This window comes from Orycteropus afer, unplaced genomic scaffold (assembly GCF_000298275.1).
Source record: "Orycteropus afer afer isolate SDZICR_OR568_19922 unplaced genomic scaffold, OryAfe1.0 scaffold00108, whole genome shotgun sequence".
Taxonomy (NCBI): Eukaryota; Metazoa; Chordata; class Mammalia; order Tubulidentata; family Orycteropodidae; genus Orycteropus; species Orycteropus afer.
Genome location: NW_006921695.1, coordinates 1,182,496 through 1,206,692, shown reverse-complemented (window position 1 = coordinate 1,206,692; position 24,197 = coordinate 1,182,496). Strand labels below are relative to the sequence as shown.

General features: G+C 38.6%; 1 protein-coding gene across 1 annotated transcript in view; it reads left to right on the top strand.

The window, feature by feature from the left end:
- LOC103199254 (amyloid beta precursor protein) overlaps window positions 1–17,660 on the top strand; it is a 347,436-nt gene extending 329,776 nt beyond the window's left edge. The window contains exons 15-16 of the mRNA XM_007943494.2: window positions 10,861–11,007; window positions 17,559–17,660. Of these exons, the coding sequence (XP_007941685.2) occupies window positions 10,861–11,007; window positions 17,559–17,660 (249 nt within the window). The remainder of the gene's footprint in view (window positions 1–10,860; window positions 11,008–17,558) is intronic.
- Window positions 17,661–24,197: the final 6,537 nt, after the last annotated feature.

Here is a 24,197-nt window from a genome sequence, read left to right as displayed (position 1 = left end):
AATGTCTTCCCATTTCTTCCCTGTGTTTGCCATTTCCAATCGTCCTTCTTTCCTGTACCTTCATGCCTTCTGAGCTTTCTGTCTGGGCAAATGTTGCCTTTTGATCTCATATGGTTGATTGTTCTAAGGAGTGCATCCTTCCCTGGTGTTATTGTTCACCTTATAGTCCTGTGTATTCTTTGGCTGAATGTGAAATTTAGTGAACAATATCGTTAATATCACACGCAAGTAAAATCTTACTGAAGATAATTCAAAAATGGTTGCAGCAGTATATTGATAGAGAACTTTCAGAGGTGCAAGCTGGATTCAGAAGAAATTGTGGAATGAAGGATATCATGTCAGATGGATCTTGGCTCAAAGCAAAGAATACCAGAAAGATGTTTACTTGTGTTTTATTGACTATGCCAATGCATTTGATTGTGTGGATCATAACAAATTATGGGTAACATTGAGAAGAATGGGAATCCAAAACACTTAATTGTACTCATGAAGAACCTGTACATAGATCAAGAGGCAGTCGTTCAAACAGAACAAGGGGACACTCCATGGTTTAAAATCAAGAAGGGAGTGTGTCAGGGTTGTATCCTTTCATCATACTTATTCAATCTGTATGCTGAGCAAATAATCTGAGAAGCTGGACTATATGAAGAAGAATGTGGCATGAGGATTGAAGGAAAACTCATTAATAACCTGTGATATGCTGACAACACAACTTTGCTTGCTGAAAGTGAGGATGACTTGAAACACTTACTGATGAACATTGAAAACTACAGTGTGCAGTATGGATTGCACCTCAATATAAAGAAAACAAAAGTCCTCACAACTGAACCAATAACCAGCATCATGATAAATGGAGAGAAGATTGAAGTTGTCAAAGATTTCATATTACTTGGTTCTACAATTGACATCAATGGAAGCAGCAGTCGGGGTATCAGACAATGTATTCCATTGGACAAATCTGCTGCATAAGACACCTCTTTCAGGTGCTGAAGAACAAAGATAGTTCCTTGAAGACTAAGGTGCACCTCACACAAGCTATGGTATTTTCAGTTACCTCATATGCATGTGAGAGCTGAATAACGAATTAGGGAGACCAAAGAAGAGTCCATGGTTTTGAGTTGTGGTGTTGGTGAAGAATGCTGAAAGTACCATGGGCTGCTAAAAGAACTAAGAAATCTGCCCTGGAAGAAGTGCAGGCAGAATGTTCCTTGGAAGGGAGAATGGCCAGACTTCGTCTCACTTACTTTGGTCATGTTGTCAGAAGGGACCATTTACTGGAGAAGGATATCATGCTTTGTAAAGTGGAGGGTCAACAAAAAAGGGGAAGGCCCTCAACAAGATGGATTGACAGAGTGGCTGAGGTGATAGGCTCAAGTATAACAAGGATCATGGAGCTGGCGTGGGACTGGACAGTGTTTTGTTCTGCCGTGCATAGTGTCACTATGAGTTAGAGGTGACTCAATGACATCTAACAGGAACAACAATTGTTTGGCTGAAAATTGAGCTATGGGAGTGAGTTCAATTTGGGGTTTGAACAGTGACTATGGGCCATTGCCTTGGGTGTTCTGCTAGTTTCTATATGACCAATAAGTCTATGATTTTGAGTTTTAGCCCACTTTGTCTAGGACTTTCTATTGTGATCCCTTTCAGGGGAGTTAGTTGTGATAGCTGAGCCCCACCTGGTTCTTCTGGTCTCAGGGTCGTGGAGGCTGAGGTTCACATAGTCCATTAGTCCTTTGGACTAATTGTTTCTATACATCTTTGATTTTCTTCACTCTTCTTTGTTCTGGACAGGGAGAGAACAATAGTTACACCTTAGATAGATACTCACAAGCTTTTAAGACCCAAATTGCTACTTGCCAAAGTAGGGTATAGAACATTTTCTTTGTGGACTATGTTGTGCCAGTTGATCTTGATGTCCCCCAAGACTATGGTCCTGAGCTCCCAACTCCAGCAACTCATTTCCTCAAGGTGTCTGGTTATGGTAAGAAATATTCATAACTTTGTCCCCTGTATGCTTTGCTATATATCATGGATATATTTGCAGAACATATAAAAACATAAATATTCTCTGTCAAACCTACATATATTTGTGGGTATAATCCTGTTCACCTTCCCTACTTGCAAGTTTTTAAGATCCATAGACTTTCTTTTGCTTTTTAATTATTTATTATTGCTGTTGTTGAGATGTTATGCAGCAAAACATATTCCGATGCAGCAGTTTCTGCATGTACAATTCAGTGACATTGATTATGTTCTTCAAGTTGTGTAACCATTCTCACCCTCCTGAAAAAAAGATATTTTATGAAGTAAAAATATGGTAACTTATGAACTGTATATGTCTTTACCTTATTAATCATTCAGACATCACTAGTCTATCAACAGAAATCAGACATGCTCAATCATAATTATGTTTTGCTCCCTTTGATATTTTGCTAACTTTCAGTCCTATAAAACCATAACTTTTATTTTCTAAAATTTATTTATGTAGTTGTTATTGTTAAGGATATACACAGCAAAGCATATACCAATTCAACAGTTTCTACATGTACAATTTAATGACAATGACTACATTCATTCAAGTTGTGCAACATTCTTACCCTCATTTTCTGAGTTGTTCTCTCATTAACATTAAAAAAAATTGGTCACCATTCAACTTTCTCAGGTAGCATATGATCAGGAACTAAAGGAAGAAGTCAAAGCTGCACTAGTAAAGGAATTGATGAAAAACAAGGATTCAGGAATTGACAGAATACACATTGAGATGTTTCAACAAATGGGTACAATGTTGAAAGTACCCACTCCTGTACCCAGAAATTTCGCAGACAGCTACTTGTCTAGCTGACTGGAAGAGATCCATATTTGTGCCCCTTCCAAAGAAAGGTGATCAGAATGCAGAAATTGTTGAACAATATCTTTAATATCACACAGAAGTAAGATGTTGCTGAAAATTTTAAGATGGTTACAGCAATACGTTGACATGGAACTGCCAGAAATTCAAGCTGTTTTCAGGAGAGAACGTGCAATGAGGCATATCCCTGCAGATGTCAGACGGACCTGGGCTGAAAGCAGAGAATACCAGAAAGAGGTTCACCTGTGATTTATTGACAATGCAAAGGCATTCGAATGTGTGGATCATAACAAGTTATGGATAACATTGCAAAAAATGGGAATTCCAGAACACTTAATCATGCTCATGTGGAACCTATATTTAGACCAAGAGGCAGTCATTCAGACAGAACAAAGGGATACTGTATGATTTAAAATCAGGAAAGGTATGTGGCAGGGTTGTATCCTTTCACCAAACTTATTCAATCTGTAGGCTGAGCTAGTAATCCAAGAAGTTGGTCTCAATGAAGAAGAATGCAGCATCAGGATTGGAGGAAGGCTCATTAACAATCTGCAATATGCAGATAACACAACCTTGCTGCAAAGGAAGATGACTTGAAGCACTTGGTGATGAAGATCATAGATTTAAGTATGGATTAGAGCTCAGCATAAAGAAAACAAAAATCTTCAGAACAGAACTAATAAGCAACAACATCATGATAAATGGAGAAAAGATTGAAGTTGTCAAGGATTTCATTTTACTTGGATCCACAATCCACATACATGGACTCACATACAAGAAATCTGGTAACAACGTATTGCACTGGCAAATCTGCTGCAAAAGATCTCTTTAAAGTGTTAAAGATCCAAGATGTCACTTTGAAGACTAAAGTGCATGTGAAAGCTGGATAATTAATAAGGATGACCGAATAAAAACTGATGCATTGGGATCGGGGTTTTGGTGAAGAGTATTAAAAATATCATGGCCTGACAGAAGAACGAAGAAGTTTGTCTTTAAAGAAGGACAGAATGCTCCTTAAAAGTGAGAATGGCGAGACTTTGTCTCTCTACTTTGGCCTATTATCAGAAGGGACCAGTCCCTGGAGAAGGATATCGTGCAAGGTAAAGTAGAGGGTCATTGAAAAGGGCAAGACCCCCAATGAGATAGATTGACAAAGTGGCTGCAGCAATGGGCTTGAGTAGCAACTATTGTGAGGATGATGGCACAGGACTGGGCATTGTTTTTTTTGTGGTACATAGTGTCGCTGTGAGTGGGAACTGACTCTCTGGCACCTAACAACCTAACAACAGCAACGTTAACATAAATTCACTGCCTCCTGAGGTTCCTATCTAATATTTTGACATACTGTTGTCAATTTGAGCTCAAATAGATAGTTCTTAAAAGAGTTTAATATACAAGGCAGAATTTTTCAAATAGTTAACCAAAACTATTGTTTAGTTTTAAAATGATTGCAGAGGATAGTTTTGGTTTAAAGTTTAAAGGACAGTAGTTTCAGGGGAGATCCATAAGATTTTCAATGTTTGTTTTGTTTTATTTTGTTATTGTGATTTGGGTGAAACTTTGCAGAGCAAATTCATTTTCCATACTGCAGTTCATACACATTTTGTCTTATGACATTGACTACAATTCACCACAATGTAACAGCTCTCTTCCCACTTCCTCCCCATAGTTACCTCTTCCCTGTGTTCTTCCCTCCCATGCACTCCCACTCCCTGAGCTGTCTCCCTGTGCCCTTCTGTTCTCCCATGATAGATCACTCCAAGGAGTTTATCTGCCTGATGTAAATGTTCACCCCATATGCTTGTCTGCTGTTTGGCTGGAAGCCACAGGAGTGAGTTCAATTCCAGACCTGAGGATGGCTAGGGTCTCAGGGATCTCACCAGGCTCTGTCAGACCAGCAAACCTGGTCTGTTCTGGTTACCTAGTGCTTCTCTGACAGAAATATATGACAAATTGGATGGCCTTAACAAACAGGAGTTTATTCTCTTATAGTTTGGGAGGCTAAAGGTCCAAGTTCAGAGTGCCAGGCTCTAGAGGGTGGCTGAAAGCCCCTCGATCTTGGGCTTCTGCTCTGTCTCTTGCTCCTGGCCCACTGAAGCTAGAGGTATCTTTTCACTCAGACAGCTACTTGCTGCTGAAGCTGACAAGCCCAAGGTTGACGGATATAATGGCACAGTCCCAATGTTACCAAACCACATGGCAGACCATTAATTCAAGCCCATTATAAGCCCCAAGGTTGGCAGGGAATGGCAGGCTGCTGAACAACGACATGGCTACATGCAGGGTCCAAGCATGCCATATGCTAGAGACCATTCTCAAAGCTGTTTTTTCTATATGGGAAGCAGGCCACATACCCAAAGCAGCTACTCAGCTGCTCCAATAGATTCCACCATGGAGTTAATTACCAATCTCACCATGAGGAATAACTACATTCAGCTGCCCAGCCATTCAACCATGCCCAACCAAGTTGACACACAAACTTAACTACGACATGGTCTTTTTTTATGATTTTGAGTTTTGTTCCACATTGTTCTCCCACTCCATCCAGGATCTCCTGTGCTGATCCCCCTCCAAGTGGTTGACAGTGGTAGCTAGGCATCATCTAGTTTTTCTGGTCTCAGGGTCAAACAGGCTGTGGAGGTTTGCAATGGTTTTTCAGAAGTAGATCGCCAGCCCTTCTAATGAGGCTCCTCTGGGTAAACATAAACCTCTGCCCTTTCAGTCTGTTCAGCTCATACAAATGAATTAACTATTAAAAGGAAATGTTCCTGTTATAGCAGCCATTTTAATGAACTTTCACTCTCTTTCCTGGGAATGTTTTGCTTTGAATAGCATTCACTTCCACAATGCTTGGATTTGGCAATCGTAATCTGTATACCACATCCTCTTGGCCTTAATTGTACTGATTGCCTAATTTCTTGAAAGCATTAATTGAAAGGCTGTTTATTGATTCCTATGAAATACTGTATTATCTGAATAATGCTAATAGTCTAGGTTTAGCATTTGAAAAATCAGATTTTCAAGTAAACATGTCCAGACAGTACTTAACTTCACTGAACATTTTTTATAAAAGTTATCCACTTTTCACATTTGTAGCTACATCCCTTTGCTTCTTATCTCTCCCTCTCACCCTTCCTTCCTGCTCCCTCCTCCAACTCCCACTTTCTAAGTTCTCCTATGTGGAAAGAATCATGGGAACTGCCCCAGCAGGTGGAGGCGGGGAGCAAGCAGAGTTGTGTGATGGTCCTTAAATCATCTAAATGTGCTATTCATCTAAATGTTTGGGCAAGGAAGACAGCAGCTTTGTTTTGTGATGAAATTGCCTTTTTTCCTCCAAATGTTAGAGCTGGAGTAAATGAAAAAGCAACCACCTCCTCTTCAGACAGTTCTAGCAGCTGGGCAAATCCTCTACCAAAAGCCTAGAAATTCAGATAAATCAAATCTTGGATTATGTTAGAATTCCCTCCATTTTAAGCACAGCAGAGCTCCTACTTAAGCACAGTAAGGAGGTTAAATTAATAAAGAAGGCTATTTTATTACATATTCACTGGTGAAGAAAAATTGGTAATTCTTATAGTGATAATAATACTTAAGAAGTACTCTCTCAAGCATTTCTAATGTGTGTGTGCTGCTCTTTTGCAAGGGGAAAACGCCTTTCTAATATTTATAAATAATATGTGTAAGTCCTGATATTAAACTCCAATAGAAATACCTTTAGAGTATTGTTGTGCCTCTTTTCACTCTGAATAAATATAGCAAATCAGAACTGACTTAGGATTCAGATGTTCGCCAACCCCATGACCTTTCTGTGAAAAGCATGCAGCCTTTGAACTGTGGTGGCCGTTAGCAAGTTAATCCCGTATCTGTGAAAATGAAATCAGGGTGCTCTTGTTCTGATTGTTGCAGAAGAGGTTAAAAAGAAAAAAACAGGGGAACTGCTGAAGAGTTGGAAGTTGGAGGGGCAGAGAGCTGAAAATTAATATGCTGATTTGCATTTTCTGGGGTCTGTGTCATAAAAGCCCATCTCTGCAATTACCCTAACTCCTATAATGTGACAGTGACTAATGGCACCAGCAGCAATTAGGAGAATCAGCTCCCTCTACTGAGCTTGTTGATAAGATAATGTACTATAATTAGTACAATGAATATTACAAAATTACAGTATTTTCTTAAAGACATAGCCAGATGTCCAGACTTACATTTATTCTTGATTGCCTCAAACTAGTATTATTAGCTAATTAATGATTTGCTTTTTATGACTATGTTGAACTTGAAATTATTTTACTAAGAGGAATGATAATGAACAATTTCTAATTTTTTTGCAAATAGGCTATGAACAAAAAAACCTTTTTAGATATTTGCCTAATTTGCTATGCTTTATATAGACTTCAGATTGTTAAGATGTGAATTTTAGCTATGAAAATCATTTTTTTTTACTATCTAAGGCTGTACTGAAAGGATTATTAAGGGAGCTATTTTTGTGAATTTATATACCACAAACGTGGTATATGTTTAATAATGGCTTTAAAATTATTTCCTTATATAACAAGATGATAAAATGACAATGTACTTTTGTAAGTCTGTTTCAGTAAGTAAAGGAAAAAATATAATTGCTTTTATTTTATAAGTTATATAAAGAAATGTCACACAGTGAATTTTTCATACTCATTACATTTCCTCTTGACAATGTGTTCCAAATTCTTTTTTCCATTAATCCAAGTAAACAAGAACAAAGCAATATTTTTTATTTTGGTTTCTAGAGACAACATTGTAAAAATGTGTAAATATGTGTGACTATTGAAATTCTTATCTTGTTGCCTACTATGCCCCTTTGAAATAAACTCCTTAAAGCCTTATGCTTCTCAAGGTTAATTAGTGTCCTGCTGAATTATTGTGGGCTTAAAGTAAGTAGCAAGATGCTTTTTTCTTCTGTCTGAATGCCTTTGCTTCAAAATGCTTACCCCCATGTATTAAATAGCATTGCATTCATTGTCAAAAAGAACATTTTGAGACCTATCCTGAAGTACAGCACTGTTAGTGATAGGATAATATCCACATGCTACAAGAAAGACCAGTTAATATGACTGTTATTTAAATTTAAACACCAATCACCAATGCCAAAAATGAAGAAATTAAAGATTTTTACCAACATCTGCAGTCTGACATTGATCAAACATGCAATCAAGATGTATAGATAATTGCTGTTGATTAGAATGTGAAAGTTGGAAACAAAGAAGAATCAGTGGTTGAAAAGGATGACCTTGGTGATAGAAATGAAACCAGAGATGGTATGAAAGAATTTTGCAAGACCAATGACTTATTCATTGCAAATACCCTTTTCCAATAATATAAATGGCAACTGTACATATGGACCTCACTGGATGGAATACACAGGAATCAAATCAACTATGTCAGTGGAAAGAGATGATGCAACAGCTCAACATCATCAGTCAGAGCAAGACCAAGGCTAACTGTGGAACAAACCATCAATTGTTTATATGCAAGTTCAAGTTGAAGATGAAGAAGATGAAAACAAATCCACTAGAGCCAAAGTACAACTTGAATATATCCCACCTGAATTTAGAAACCATATCGACAATAGATTTGATGCATTGAACACTAATAACTAAAGACCAGATGAGTTGTGGGATGACATCAAGGAGGAAAGTAAAAGGTCATTTAAAAGGCAGGAAAGAAAAAAAAGACCAACACAGCTGTCAGAAGAGACTCTGAAACTTGCTCTTGAATGGAGAGTAGCTGAAGTGAATGGAAGAAATGATGAAGTAAAATTGCTGAACAAAATATTTCAAGGGGCCGCTTGAATAGACAAAATAAAGTATTATAATGAAATGTGCAATGACCTGGAATTAGAATACTGAAAAGAAAGAACACACTTGGCATTTCTAAAGCTGAAATAACTGAAGAAAAAAGTCAAGCCTCAAGTTGCAATACTGAAAATTCTATGGGCAAAATATAGAGTGACACAAGACACATCAAAAGAAGATGGAAGGAATACCCAAAGTCACTGTACCAAAAAGAATTGGTCGACATTCAGCCATTTCAGGAGGTAACTCATGATCAAGAACCAAAAATACTGAAGGAAGAAATCCAAGCTGCACTGAAGGCATTGGTGAAAAGTAAGGTTCTAGGAATTAAGGGAATACTCACTGAGATATTTTCAACACACTGTCTATGCCAAGAAGTTTAGAAGACAGCTACCTGGCCAACCAACTGGAAGAGATCCATATTTGTCTCTATTCCAGAGAAGGGTGATTGAAGTACAGAAATTATTGAACAATGTCACTTGGAAATATATTTTGTTAAAGATAATTCAAGAATAGTTGCAAGGAACTACCAAAAATTCAAGCCAGACTCAGAAGAGGATGTGGAGCAAGGTATACCATTGCTGATGTTAGATGGATCTTGAATGAAAGCAGAGAATATAGAAATGTTTACCTGTGTTTTATTGACTATGCAAAGACATTTGACCAAACAGATCCTAGCATATTATAGATAACATTGTGAAGAATGGGAATTCCAGAACACTTAACTGTCTTCTTGCATAACCAGTACATAGCCCAAGAGGCAGCCATTTGAACAGACAAGAGGATAATGCATTACTTAAAATCAGGAAAGGTATGTATCAGGGTAATATCCTGTCACCATACTTAGTTTGTATGCTAAGCTATTCCAGGAATCTGGGCTATATGAAGAAAACTCATTAACAACCTGCAATTTGTAGATAATACAACCTTGCTTGCTGAAAACAAGGAAGACTTGAAGCACTTAGTGTTGAAAATCAAAGACTGCAGCCTTCAGTATGGATTACACCATACATGAAGAAAATAAAAATCTTCACAAATGAACCAATAAGAAAAATCACAATAAATGGAGAAAAGATTGAAGTTGTCAAAGATTTCATTTTACTTGGATCCACAGTCCACATCGATGGAAGAAGCAGTCAGGAAATTATGACATATTGCATTGGGTAAATCTGCTGAAAAAGATGTCACTGTGAGGACTCAAATGTGCCTGATCGAAGCCATAGTATTTCAAGTCACCTCCTATGTGTGCAAAAGCTGGACAATGAATAAGAAGACTGAAGAAGAATTGATGCATTTGAATGACGGTGTTAGCAAAGAACACCATGGCATGCCAGAAGAATGAAGAAATCAATTTTGGAAGAAATAGAGCCATAGTGCTCTTTAGAAACAAGGCTGGCAAGACTTCATCTCATGTACTTTGGATGTGTTATCAGGTGGGACCAGTTTCTGGAAAAGGACAACATGCTTGGTAAGGTGGAGGGTCAGTGAAAAAGAGGAAGACCTTATTGAGGTCGTTATTCCCTAAAAAGGAATAAAGTAGTGGCTGCAACTATGGAATCAAGCATAGCAACAATTGTAACAAGGATGCAGAACCGAGCGGTGCTTTGTTCTGTTGTATATAGGATTGCTATGAGTCAGAAATGACTCAACAGCACCTAACATAACATAACATAACATATATTAAAAATGTCTCTCCTTCCAAGGCAATTAGGACATCTCCATGTCTGAAGAGTACCTGAGGCAGTGTTGAGTCATGCACCGGTGTCCCAGTTCTAAACCTACTGTGATTGAGAAAATGCTGACTTTCTTTCATAATCATGATCCTGTCTTTTACAGTTTTTGATGGATCCCAGTGCTATTCTCCCACCTTTCATGAAATTTTCCAACTGTCCATGGGTTTCAGGTCCCCGTAAGCTTCTGCTACACCTTTGTAGCGGCATGCAGGAGAAAAGTAAACTTCCTAAATTTGAGGAAGCCACATTGTCCCATAGGCTACAATTGTCATTCTTAGTAAGTAGAATATGTGATTTTTTTTTCAAGTAAGCACCAAATAATGAAGTAGCCCAACCAACCCAAACTTAGAGTGTGAGGTTGAGTGAGGGCAGAGAATATAATGAAATTTCTCACATGCCTCTTCAAAATGTCTCTAGCAATTACAGTTCTTTCTCTTGATTTGTTTTCAAGGTATTCTTTGCAGAAGATGTGGGTTCAAACAAAGGTGCAATCATTGGACTCATGGTGGGCGGTGTTGTCATAGCAACAGTGATTGTCATCACCTTGGTGATGCTGAAGAAGAAACAATACACATCCATCCATCACGGTGTTGTAGAGGTAGGTGACATGGTCTGCATGTTTGCAAATGGCCAGTAAAGAAAGACTACAAGGGAAAATATGCTTTGCATTAGGATCATGCAAGTATTTCCTCTTTGGAAAAAAATACTCTATGATGCTCAAATTGCAGCTTTGCTTTTCTTTCTTTGGTTTGCATTCATTCCAGTTATGCTAAGAACTGTGATCATGGCACTGAGGTATAGATTGCTACCTCAAATTGTTAGAATTTTTACTGAAATTATCAAAATAGTACTAATGATAATGCCTGGCTTAAAGAAAATTGTAATTACCTTCAAATGATTATTTAAAGAAAAATAAGTATCAGAGATTAGAAATGAAAAAAGTAGGAAGTTGCTCTTTTCAGAAAAACTTGCACACATTTACACATTTATTCCTGGTGTTTTTTTTCTTTTCTTTTGGTCTTAAATAGTCATGCCTCTAAGCAAAAGCAGGAAATAGTAGTAAATTTCCATAAAGAATCTGGCCTTTAAAGTTTTACAGGAAATCACATACTTGGTTATTATTCAACATGTTGTTGAGTAAGCATATTACCCTGCGCTTCCACCTGAAATATCTTAACATTTCCAAGGTGTCAGTGCAGCACAATGTCGGAGAAGACACAACAAGTGACAATTGTTATTAACCTGCAATTGTGCTTCCTTCAGCATCCTTCTCCCCACAGGCCAATCTGTGCCTAACAGAATTGTACGGCACAGAAGTAAGTTATACCAACAAAACAACAATAGCTACAAGATTCAAATGTATCTCCTCTTAAACCTCCTTTTATATGAAAAATTTTGGAAGCAGGTGAAACTTTCCAAATAAGTTCTTCTCATGCATTTAAAATATAATTTTGGTGGAAAGAAAAACTTCACATATATTTAGCTTTTTAGTAAAATACTTATTAAAGAAAATTCTCTGAGAGTTATGGAATTTTTAGAGCTGAAAGTGATTAATCAAATTGATTTTCTTATTTTGTAGATGAGAACACTGAGGCCCCAGAAAAAGTAGTGTTTGTGGGCTCAAGGTCAGAGTATAGGTTCCCACATATAATCTATGGTTTTTTCCATCAGAATCACTGTTGTTAGATGCTGGTGAGTCGGTTCTGACTCATAGCGACCCCACGTACAACAGAACAAAACACTGCTCAGTCCTGTGCCATCCACACAACTGTTGCTCTGCTTGAGCCCATTGTTGCACACAGTGCGTCAATCCGTTTATCAGCATAAAGTCGAAATATTTCTCGTGAATTAAACTTCTCACTAGTCCCAAGGAAATGTGCTCCAAACCAATTGTGATTATAGGCATGCAAAAACAGTTTAAGTAAATTAAATTTGTGGTGAAGCTGGAAACCTCATTTTGTTCAGCACTTAAAATTCCCACAAACTAATTCTTTATAGGAGGTGCTGATGGAAAATAGTCTTGAGGCTTCCTTCCTCTGTTCATACTGGTGTGGATGTTCTAAAGAGAAGGGACATGAATGAAATGCAAGTAACAAATAGCAAGTGAAAAAGAACTGGATGAGTCACAGACTGGATTGCAAGTACACTTGTAAGCAATATGCAAGCCAGCACAGTACAACAACCTATATGTTTATTAATAGAGTTGTTACCAGGTGGTGATTAGTGGTTTCTAGTTTTTATTTTTAAAATTAGCAATCGAGATTGATTTAATGACTCACTTAGCTGTAGGCCAACATTTCATCCAGTAAGCCATATTAGCCCGTGCTTTCCCAAGGAGATGATTATGCTTTATTTTTGCCTCAAGCAGTGAAGTGGGAGCCTTTGATATGCTATTTCCCAAAGGTGCCTGCCTTGTCAGAGTACCTCTGTGGTAGCTGAGAATCATGCTGCCACTAGCTGAGTTATCCACTACTGCTTGCATTTTAATATGATCCTGCAAAGCCCTATGACTCCAGGTTCTGTTTAGTAACAGAGGGTAGTTTGGCACTGAATAATAGAAAATGCATATTGTATTCCTTTCCAATCACCTTTAATTAGGAAAGTGGCAGTGGCACTCAATTTCTCCTTGCTGTAGTATGTAGAAGAGTTTCTTCTGAGGAGTGGCTGGTGGGTTTGAACCGCCAGACTTCTGGTTAGCAGGCATTTGACGCCACTAGAGCTTCTATTGGACAGAGTAGAATTGCCCCTTAGAGTATCCAAGGCTGCAGTCTTTATGGACACAGATTGCCACATCTTTCTGCCACAGAGCAGCTAGTGGGTTTGAACCACTGAACTTTTGGTTAGCAGCCAGCACTTAACCACTGTACCAGCAGAGCTCCTTAACTCCAGAAATACCCATCCTCAACATCTCATTAATGATCTAAATAAGAAGAAAATTACTTATTTAGCTTTGCATGGAATTATGGCATGACTGTCTTGATGAATGTGCCTAATGCTTGTGACATTGTAAATAAACACACTTAAGGTTCCTTTCTCTCTAACAAGATGACGACCAGGACAGAGGCACCTAGCAGCCACTAATGTGGGTGTTGTAGAGCAATCAGAGAGAATCATAAAGTTAAATTGGAAGAAAAGGCAGGGAAGAAATGAAAGTAGACAAGTCTGTTTGCAGCTTAAAATGAATGGTTGGAAGGTTAAAGGAAAGAATCAAAAATGATGATAAAGGAATAGGAAAGGAGTTGCTAAGCCTACCTGAAGAATAACTTAATATTGGTAACAAACATAACTAGAACTCATTATAAAGAAATGTAATTGGGAGCTCTGGTGGTATAGTGCCTAAGGCATTTGACTGCTAACCGCAAGGCTGGCAGTTCAAAACCACCAGCCACTCCTCAGAAGAAAGGTTGGGCAATCTACTTCCACAGAGATATTGCCTTGGAAACCCAAGGAGGGGTTTTATGAGTCAGGACCAAATGTAATTATAATTAAGCAAATGAACAAACACACAGTTGAGCAAAAACACAACACTGGTAGGTTATTGGGAGGAATGAGGTAAATGACTACCTTGTCTAGTCCTTTACTTGCTTTAGTGTCCCTTCCCATCTCACCTGATTCCTTCAATGTCATTATACTCTTTGGTTAATTACAAATGTGTTAGTTACCCTATCCTCCTTTATTCATTTACTCATAATCTTAGGAAGCTGAAATTCTATTGTTTGGTCTAACTCAGTACCATACATAAAGGGACACCCATATGTGTTACTTGGCACCTATGAACATGCATCCTGCTGGTAACAATAAATATTAAAATTAAAATCTCTTCACTGTCCCACCTCCAAGCTTAAATACACCAGAGTTGATATAAAAGGAGACAGGTGTAAAGTAAAGTAACCTAAATAGTCTGATAGTTGCACTATAAATTGCTCTGGATATAGGAAGAGAATAAATGACAGCAAAGAGTCAAATGCAGGAAGAAAGGGGTAGGAATGGGACATAAGCCAAAGAGTATTAAAAAGTTCTACACAGCTGTTTCAGGGCAGGTGAGTCAGGCTGTGTGGGCTCAGCTTTTCACTCCATCTGCAGTGGAGGCCCTGGGTGGTACAGACGTTAACGTGCTTAGCTGCTAACTGCTAGGTTGGAGATTTAAGTCTACACACAGGTGCCTTAGCAGAAAGGCCTAGAGAACTACTTCCAAACAATCAGCCATTGAATCAACCTATGAAGCACGATTTTACTCTGACACACATTGGGCCATCATGAGTCAGAATCAGTTTGACGGCAAGTAGTTGTCATCAGCAGTAGCTAATTGAAGACGTGCTACGGTACAGTGCAAAGGGCACCAGGGTTTCTCATGAAGACACAGGGCATGGCACCAGCCACCAGATGAAGACTTCACAACAGTTAATTCCTGCTGTCATATCCAGAAAGTCAGGATAGAGACTATAAAAAGTAGAGTTTTTGTGTGTATTTCATCTGAGCAAGTGGCAGATATGAGAAGATGCCCAGTGAGAAGATTCTGTCCCTGAATTCATTCCAGAAAAAACAACCCCTTGTTCTGCTTTAGAGGAAGTATTAATCAGGTGTCAGAGTGGTGACTCTGTATGCATAAGGCCATACTGAGTCGACCTTTGCCTGGTAGCCCACACTGCTACTGTAGCATAGCCACAAGGAAGAGAATGATGAGCCTTGCTGAAGAAAAAGGTTGGCCCTTACACAACACTTCTTTTTGTTTTTGTTGTGAGCTGCCATCAAGTTGGCCCCTAACTCAAGACTACCCCATACACAATGGAATAAAACACTGCCTGGTCCTGTGCCATCCCCATGATCAGTTGTGGATCGATGTGTCATGATCCATAGCATTTTCACTGGCTGATTTTCATAAGTAGGTTGCCAGGCCTTTCTTCCTCATCTATCTAAGTCTGGAAATTCCACTGTAACCCATTCAGCACCATAGCAACACCCAAGCCTCCACTGACAGACACATGGTGGCTGTACATGGGCTTATTGGCCAGAAATCAAACCTAGGTCTGCCACATGGAAGGCCAGAATCCTGTCATTGAACCATCAGTATCCCGCCTCTTCCTTTAGTGGTGGATATATCCATGGACGTGAGTACACAGTTCTTCATTTCTGGCTTTGGAAGGGTTGAGGATAAAAAAAATGCAATCCAAACCCCTTGGAAGCCATTTTGTAAAGATAATCCTCCTCCTCTATAGATCCTGAGCCCTCTGAGATCTCAGGGCCTGTCCTCTCCACTGAAAAAATTGTGAAAGGTGAGCTGCCCTCACAGCAGCAAAGGGTAATGAGCATTACTAAGTAGAAAGGAGGCCAAGAAAAAACAGGAAAGTTAGATTCCTGGAGTTCACACTAGCCTCTGAGCCTTGCATTTCTGGCAGAGCGGTCTCATGTGCTTGTGTCTAGCTTTGGAATCTGAAGAGGAGATAAGCTAGTAAATTGCCAGGTGTTCCCCTACTGTTGATGAATGCAAATGATTGTTTACAGCCAGTGTGAAGGTTGATGTGCCTCCTGGAGGAGATAAAAGTATAATAGTCGAACAATCAAGTAGCATTATGATTTTTTTTCTATGTTCAGACACATAACAGCTTTGTGTTTTATCTGCCTAAGCAAGGTATTTAAAAAAAAAAAAAAAACCCAATGCTCTTGGAAATCTCAGTTCAGAGGTGGTATAAAGCAAAAAGAGGCCCAAGATCGAATGGCATACTGCTACACACAGGCTGTCTGGCCAGCTGATTTGCAGAGTGAATGAAATATCTTATTATTGGTGCTAATCTTTAATGGTAGTATTTTAACTTACAAGTCTGGCTAATTGTACAATTACCAATTTAAGCAAGGTGACCTCATTTGTTGACAACAGAGCAGATCAAAGGGAAAGGAGAGGATGAGGAAATCATGTTAATTAGTCCCTTGAGGACAATAACTTGGAGGAGATGTTGAGCAGAAGCAGTTGAGCAGTCCATTTGGATTGTTGGTGGCATTGTTTTCAGAGGAACTGTCACTGGAATAATCTGAAGATCTACTACCAGAAAACATGGGCAGCTCTGGCAAGATGGTAGAATGGGAAAAGTTGACTGTGGCATGCGTGGGAAGATAAGAAGGAGACCACATAATGAGGGAACATGTCCAAGGCATGAAGGTGCTGTGCATGTATCAGCTGCTTTGGAAAAAGAGTTGCTATCAAGTCACTTGTGACTCCTGGAGACCCCATGTGTGTCAGGGTAGAAATGTGTGTTCCACAGGGTTTCCAACCAATGGCTGATTTTTTGGAAGCAGATTGCCAGGCCTTTCCTCTGAGGTGCATCTGGCTGAATGCATACTCCAGCCTTCCATTTAGCAACTGAGTATTTTAACACAAAACCACCCAGTAAATCATCATATTAAGAGAGAGGAACAGTTTTTAAACCTTTAGCTGGACAGGCTATTATAGAATCTTAGTGCTCAGTGAAAAAGAAACCTATAATCTAGAACAGCATGCCCTTGAGCTATTTCTCCTTTTTCCAAATGTCATAATAATAGCCCCTTTTATATACATGCACCATTATTTTAATTAAAAGATTCTCAGATCTTTCTTTCACACATGAAAGTTAATGAAAACAGATAAAAATAAGCCTGAGGAAATGTTAAGCTGCCCAGGAAACTGAGGGTTTTTCCACACATATTTGAGTATCACCCAGTATACTTTGCTCTGAATCCCTCTCCCTGAGACACTTAGATTTTTTTTCTAGTTTACCACCACACTTTCAAATGAAACCGGCTTCTCTTGCAGTGCTTGTCCTTTATTGAACCAACTGGGTGGAAAAAATTACTTATCACAGTAGATTTATCCAGTTTTTGGTGAGTTGGAGAAGCAACTAGTGAAGTTTTCAGAAATCTGAACCAGCATGTTTTAAGCGCCACCTGGTGGCTAGAGACTGAATAGGATAGCTGGACAGCTGGTGGCCAGAAGCATTTTATGCTATTGTGATACGTCAAAGGAGGAGAGAAAGAAAACATAGTAGGTGTTCTACAACCTTGGCAAAGAGAGAGAGAGTACTAGGGGCTCTTTATCATTTTACTGCTTGAACATGTCCACTCTGAATGGATTGATTTGTCTGTTTATTATTCTCAATGCTCATCACCCTTGCTTTGTAGGTTGATGCTGCCGTGACCCCTGAGGAGCGCCACCTCTCCAAGATGCAGCAGAATGGCTACGAAAATCCAACTTACAAATTCTTTGAGCAGATGCAGAACTAGACCACCGCCACAGCAGTGTCTGAAGTTGGACAGCAAAACTATTGCTTCACTACCCATCGGTGTTCATTCATAGAATAATGTGGAAAGAAACAAACCCTTCTGTTTTATTATTTACTCATTATCACCTCTTGACAGCTGTGCTGTAACACAAGTAGATGCCTGAACTTGAATTAATATACAAATCAGTAATGTATTCTCTCTTTACATTTTGGTCTCTACGCTACATTATTAATGGATTTTGTGTACTATAAAGAATTTAGCTGTATCAAACTAGTGCATGAATAGATCGCTCCTGATTATTTATCACGCTTAGTCCCGTAGCCAGTTGTATATTATTCTTGTGGTTTGTGACCCAATTAAGTCCTAATTGAAATATGCTTTAAGAATCGATGGGGGATGCTTCATGTGAACGTGGGAGTTTAGCTGCTTCTCTTGCCTACGTATTCTTTTCCTGATCACTATGCATTTTGAAGTTAAGCATTTTTAAGTATTCCAAATGACTTTGAGACTTTCTTTTCCATAATTGCATTTTACTGTACAGATTGCTGCTTTTGCTATAATTGTGATATAGGAATTCTGAGGATACACGTTTATGTCTTTGTGCCTGTTTTATGTGCACACATTAGGCATTGAGAATTGAAACCTTTTTTGTCCATGTATCTTTCGATCTTTGATAAAGAAAAGAATCCCTGTTCATTGTAAGCACTTTTACTGGTAGGGGGGTGGGGGGAGGGATGCTCTGCTGGTCTCAAATTACCAAGAATTCTCCAAAAACAATTTCTGCAGGATGACTGTACAGAATCATTGCTTATGACATGATAGCTTTCTACACTGTATTACATAAATAAATTAAATAAAATTACCCTGGGCAAGACTTTTCTTTGAAAGATGACTACAGACATTAAACATTCAAAGTAATTTTGGGTGGAGAGAAGAGGCAGATTGAATTTCCTTTAGCTAATCTAAAACAGTTTATTTATGATATCACAGAAGATGAAGAAGGACAGGCCAAATTAAGGGAATGGGGAAGGCATGCCTGGACAACCCCTTCTTTAAGATTTGTCTTCAATTTGTATAAAATGGTGTTTTCATGTAAATAAATACATTCTCGGAGGAGTGTCATTGTGCTGGTGTGACTGATTCTATAGTAACATCTTAGGGATGACTTAGTGATCTAAAGACCAGTGAGGAATCTCCTTTCATCTCATGTTGGACATCCACCCCTATTTTATCTGAGTAGAAAATTAGGGCCAACATGAATATTGTAGTGCTGGAATAGTTAACACTTTTTTTACTTAGTTGAAAATATTTTGATGTTGTAGCTTGATCTTCACATTAGTGCCCAGTAAGAGATGAAGAGAAAAGTGTTCCAGGAAAATAAAAGTTAAGACCAGTCAATAGACATTTATTGGTAAAGAAGCATCCTCAGCCTTGGCACTATTGACATTTTGTTCCAAATAGTTCTTTGTTGTGGGCGGTCATCCTGGCATTGTAAGATATTTAATAGAATCCCCTGGGAGGCAACATCACCCCCACTGAAGAACTACAGCTCTACATCTATTCCAAAACAAGGTCATATGTGCATAAATTTAATTGAAGAGAAGGCTCTCTGGCTGCCATTTCAAGGGTCTAAGAGCACATTAACCTGGTTGCCTTTGCTGTGTTGTCCTTGGTATCAAGTGAACATAAGAACCAATCAGCACATTTTAGCTTTAAATTGCAATCTTCTCAACTAAAACACTAAGGGCAGAAAATTAGTCAAAATTGTTTCCTCGTACCACTATGCAGTATGAACAGACCTCATTAAAACTCATCTGAGTGTGTCCTATTTTTATGAGAATGAAATGGTCATCTCCCATGCTCTGTTAAGGGCAATTACATTGGACTGCCATGTGAAGAAACATAATATATGATACTTATATATATAAGCTACAGTTCCAATTTGCCTGACCCAAAGAGAGGTAGCTAATAAGGGGGAAAAATGAGTCCTGATATAACAGTACATTCCTAATGGCACTAATGAGGTGAGACCCAACTTGCAAACATGGCACTGATGAGACTCAGCCTTCAGCATCAGGATGACTACAAGCTTTCAGTTACCATTTCAGAGCTATGGGTGGAAAGGAAGTTTCAATATGATGTACACATATAGAAGTTCTGGTGACGCAGTGCCTAAAGCATTTGACTGCTAACCAGAAGGCTGGTGGTTCAAATGCACCAACCACTCTTGGAAGGAAGGTTGGGCAATGTACTTCCGTAGTGATACTGCCTCGGAAACCCAAGGAGGGGTCTCTATGAGTCAGAACCTGCTCAACGGCAGTGACAACAACAACAACATAATAGAATTATGAAAAGGAAAGGTAATACTCTATTATCTTGATTCTCAAATTTCGAGATGTTGTAAGGATTCTCCAGATGGTCTGAGAGTTAATCAATAGAGTTTACACAAAATTGAAGTGTTATGAAATAGAATTATAGGTTGTTGTTATGTGCCATCGAGTCAGACCCGACTCACAGCGACCCCTCCTTGGGTTTCTGAGGCAGTATCACTACGGAAGTGGATTGCCCCATCTTCCTTCTGAGGAGTGTCTGGTGGGTTTGAACCACCAGCCTTCTGGTTAGCAGTCAAGTGCCTTAGGCACTACGCTACCAGAGCTCCCAATTATAGGTAGTAGCTATGCAAACCAAAGATCAGTGAGATTTTGGGGGAGATTGCCATGGCTGATTTAATGAGTGAGGAATGGCATCCCAATAGAGTTTTTTTTTCATTTTTATCTAATTAGAAATGTTGGACATAATTTCATATGTTCAAGGATCATTTTATATTTCTGTGATTTGTTTTTTGTCTTGAAATCTACTTGAATTAGGATTACAATCCCTACTATTTCACTGTTTCCATTTGCCTGGTAAACTTTTATCCATTTATTTATTTTTAACTTCTTGAATTGCTGTGTGTTAAGTGTGTCTATTGTGTACAGTACAGAGTTAGTTTTTTGCAACATGAGCCCATTAGAAAATCTTTTTCTTTTAATAGGCCAGTAAACTCCATTTGCATTCATTAATATGACTGCTGTGTTTGCTGTCAATCCTATCATATCTTATGTTGTAATTACTAAATGTATTATAATTACTACACCTCTATTTGGTGAGTTCCCTTCCCTTTTTCTTTCTTTTTTTTTCCCTGGTATAAAGGAATCTTTGAATTTTTACTCTAATAATTAGTTACCTGTCTTAGTCACTGAGTGCTGCCATAGCAGGCAGAAATACCACAAGTGGGTGGCTTTAAAGAAGAGAAATTAATCATATTCTCACAGTTTTGAAGGCTAAGAATCCAAAGCAGAGTATCGACTTATTTTGTGAGCCTCTCCTAATTTCTGGTGTGTGCAGATATTGTTTGGCATTCCTTTGTGTCTGTTCCCTCTGTGTGTGGCTCTCACTCTGTTCAGCTTTTTATAACACAGAAGTGATTAGGTTTAGGACCCATGGTACTTTAGGATGATGTTGTCATGATAAAATCCTTTCTAAACAGGACCATATTTATAGGTACAGAGATTAAGATTTCAACACATATTTTTTGGGGAGACACAATTTAATCCATACCTTACCTTTGGACTAATATTTTTTGTAGTGCTCTTTATCTTTTTTTTTTCTGACTTGATCATTTACTGTCTGTACTTTCCAAATGGTTTATTTGTCTCTTACCTATTCCATGTAGAACAGCCTTACTCTACTTCCTCCATTTTCTCACTTTTCCTGTTTTTCAGTTGCATTTGTTCTACTTTATCTGAACACGTAATTTTTCCATATTCTTCAGCTCATGACCTCACCCTTATTTCAGTTTTAGTTCAACCTTGTATATTGAAATGCTCTCCATCTGTCTTTCTGTAAGACTTCCCACACATACTTTGGTTGGGTGAAGCCCACCCTCCAGTTACTTCCTCAGGTAGAGCACATGTGTACACCATTCCAGGAGTTCTGACACATTCAAAACTGATTTTCCATGGCTTTGAAATTTGAAGGGCAGCTTGGCTAATATATGACTTTTTGTTTTCCCTTAAGTTTCTTGAAAATGCTGCTGCACTGTTGCCTTGTATGTTATTTCTGAGAAATATGATGACTATCTCATTTCCTTGTCTTTGTGAAATATTTCATCTTTTTGCCTGGAGGCTCTGAGGAATTTTTTCGTTTATAGTGCCTAAAGCATTTGACTGCTAACCAGAAGCTTGGTGGTTCAAATCTACCAGCCACTCCTCGGAAGGAAGGTTGGGCAATCTATTTCCATAGAGATACCACCTCAGAAACCCAAGAAGAGGTTGCTATGAGTTGAATCTGACTCAACGGCAGTGAGTTTGGTTTGGTTTATTGTTTAATCATTTTACAAGGCTCTGTCTCAGAGTTATCGTTCTGGTTCCATTTTCCGGGATACTTTCAGGGTCCTTTTCAATGTGTGGATTTGGGTCTTTCGTTTCTGGAAATTTTTCCTGGATTGTAGTTTTAAATATTCTGTTCTATTATTTTTATTGTCTTCTTCACGGACACCAATAATGCAAATATTCTACCTCCTTTGTCTTATCTCCCATTTCAACTCTTTCTCTCTGACTTTATTTTTTTTAACTCATTTCCATTCTCTTAGTTGTGTTTTCTTCTTTCATGCAGTCCCCTTTATTACATTTTTACATGAACCCATTCTCTTCTGGGCACCTTATAACCTACATATCTAATAGGATTTGGTGATTTTCTTTTACAGGTAGTCCCTGACTTACAACGGGGTTCCATTCTGGCAGCTCCATCCTAAGTCACTTCTGACAAATCAAATACCTCATTTTTTGTTGTTGTTGTTTTCATTATCATTGCCTTTTATTATCAATATCTTTATGAATACAGCAGTGTTTTGAACAATAAATTATAAAACTGAGCATCTACATTGATAACATCTGGCATTGATAACATCAGCAAATTATATGGTACAATATTGTGTGCAGTACATATTACTAAAGATAAGATTGGCATGAGTGTGATTCATAGAAACTTGAATCCATTGTGAATCGCGGATTACCTGTATTTCTTTCCAGAGTTTAGTTAACACTAGTTTCATTTCTGTTTTTTATTTCTTTATTTAGTTTTTGTATTTCTGAACTTAGTTTTCATATTTCTCATTCAGGGTACTTTCCATATCCCCAGTTGTGTGTTGGAGCATATTTAATTCAGTTTGGAGCGTTCTTAGAGTTTTCTTCAGCTCTATGGTCGTTCTGTGGGGAAGACATCCATTTCTGACTTGTATTCACAGTTTCTGACTTGCAGTAGTTCTGTACGGAGGTGGTCTGATTATGGATGTTCTTATTCACTTTGTGGGCAGGGTGTCTAGTTTAAGAGCACATTCTCCTATCACTTCTGGTACCTTCTTTGCAGTTTCTTTTATGATTGGTGTTGGTACAGGAGGGGCAACAGGGAAAGGGTTAGTGGGGTTTCTGTTTTCTGTAACATCTTTAATTTTACTTGCTTATTTCCTCTTTTTCTTCCCTGCCTTGTCTCCAAGGGACACCACCTTTCAGATTCTCCCCCAGAAACAGTACTTCTCCAAGTCTTCCCCTACTGGTCCTGCACACTTTCAGGTCCCCTTCCTCCAGCCAGGCTATGAACCACCAAATCCTGGTCAAGGTTCAGTGTTTTTATATATATATGATTTCACTTTCTCTTTCTGGAGTGATTTTTATCTATTTTTCCTCAAGTCCTCTGTTCTCCCCCTCTCTTTCCAGGTCCTTTCTGGCTCCTCTCCCCCAGTTTCTGAACCCATAAGCTTGTAGTGGCTCCAATAGCCTCTCTGTTGTTTGTTCCTCTTTTCTTCTACTTACAGATAACTTAAAGGTAGCATTACTACCTCTTAGTAATGCTCAAGGAGAAGATTCAACCACCTTTCTCAGAAAGTGCTCATACTAGAATGTTTTAAAAACTCTCTCAGCCAGAGTAGGAACCATTATTTTATCACTGTCTTAGTAATCTAGATGAGCTCTGGTGGTACAGTGGTTAAGGCATTGGCTGCTAAGTAAAAGGTCGGTGGTTTGAACCCATCACCTCTTCCACAGAAGAAAGATGACAGTCTGTTTCCATAAAGATTTATAGCCTTGGAAACCCAGTGAGGGTTGCTATGAGTTAGAATCAACTTGACAGCAGTGAGTTTAGTTTATCTAAAGCTGCTATAACAGAAATACCACAGGTTGGTGGCTTTAAAAAACAAAAACATATTTTCTCACAGTTCTGGAGGCTAGACGTCCAACTTCAGAGTGAAGCTTTCTTTATCTATTTCAGTTTCTAGTGGCTGCCAGCAATCTTTGGCATTCCTGGATTTGTAGATTCATTTGCCATCATAAGAGTGTCTTCCCCAGAGAAGGGCAATGTACCAAATGTGAGTGACCAGTATGGCAGCATTGAGGATGAGAAAGACATAGAGAGTTACATGGGCAGTACACACAACAAATATGAACCCCTTTGCATATACAGTACTGAGTTGTCAGTGAAAGCAAACATGGGTATAGGGAC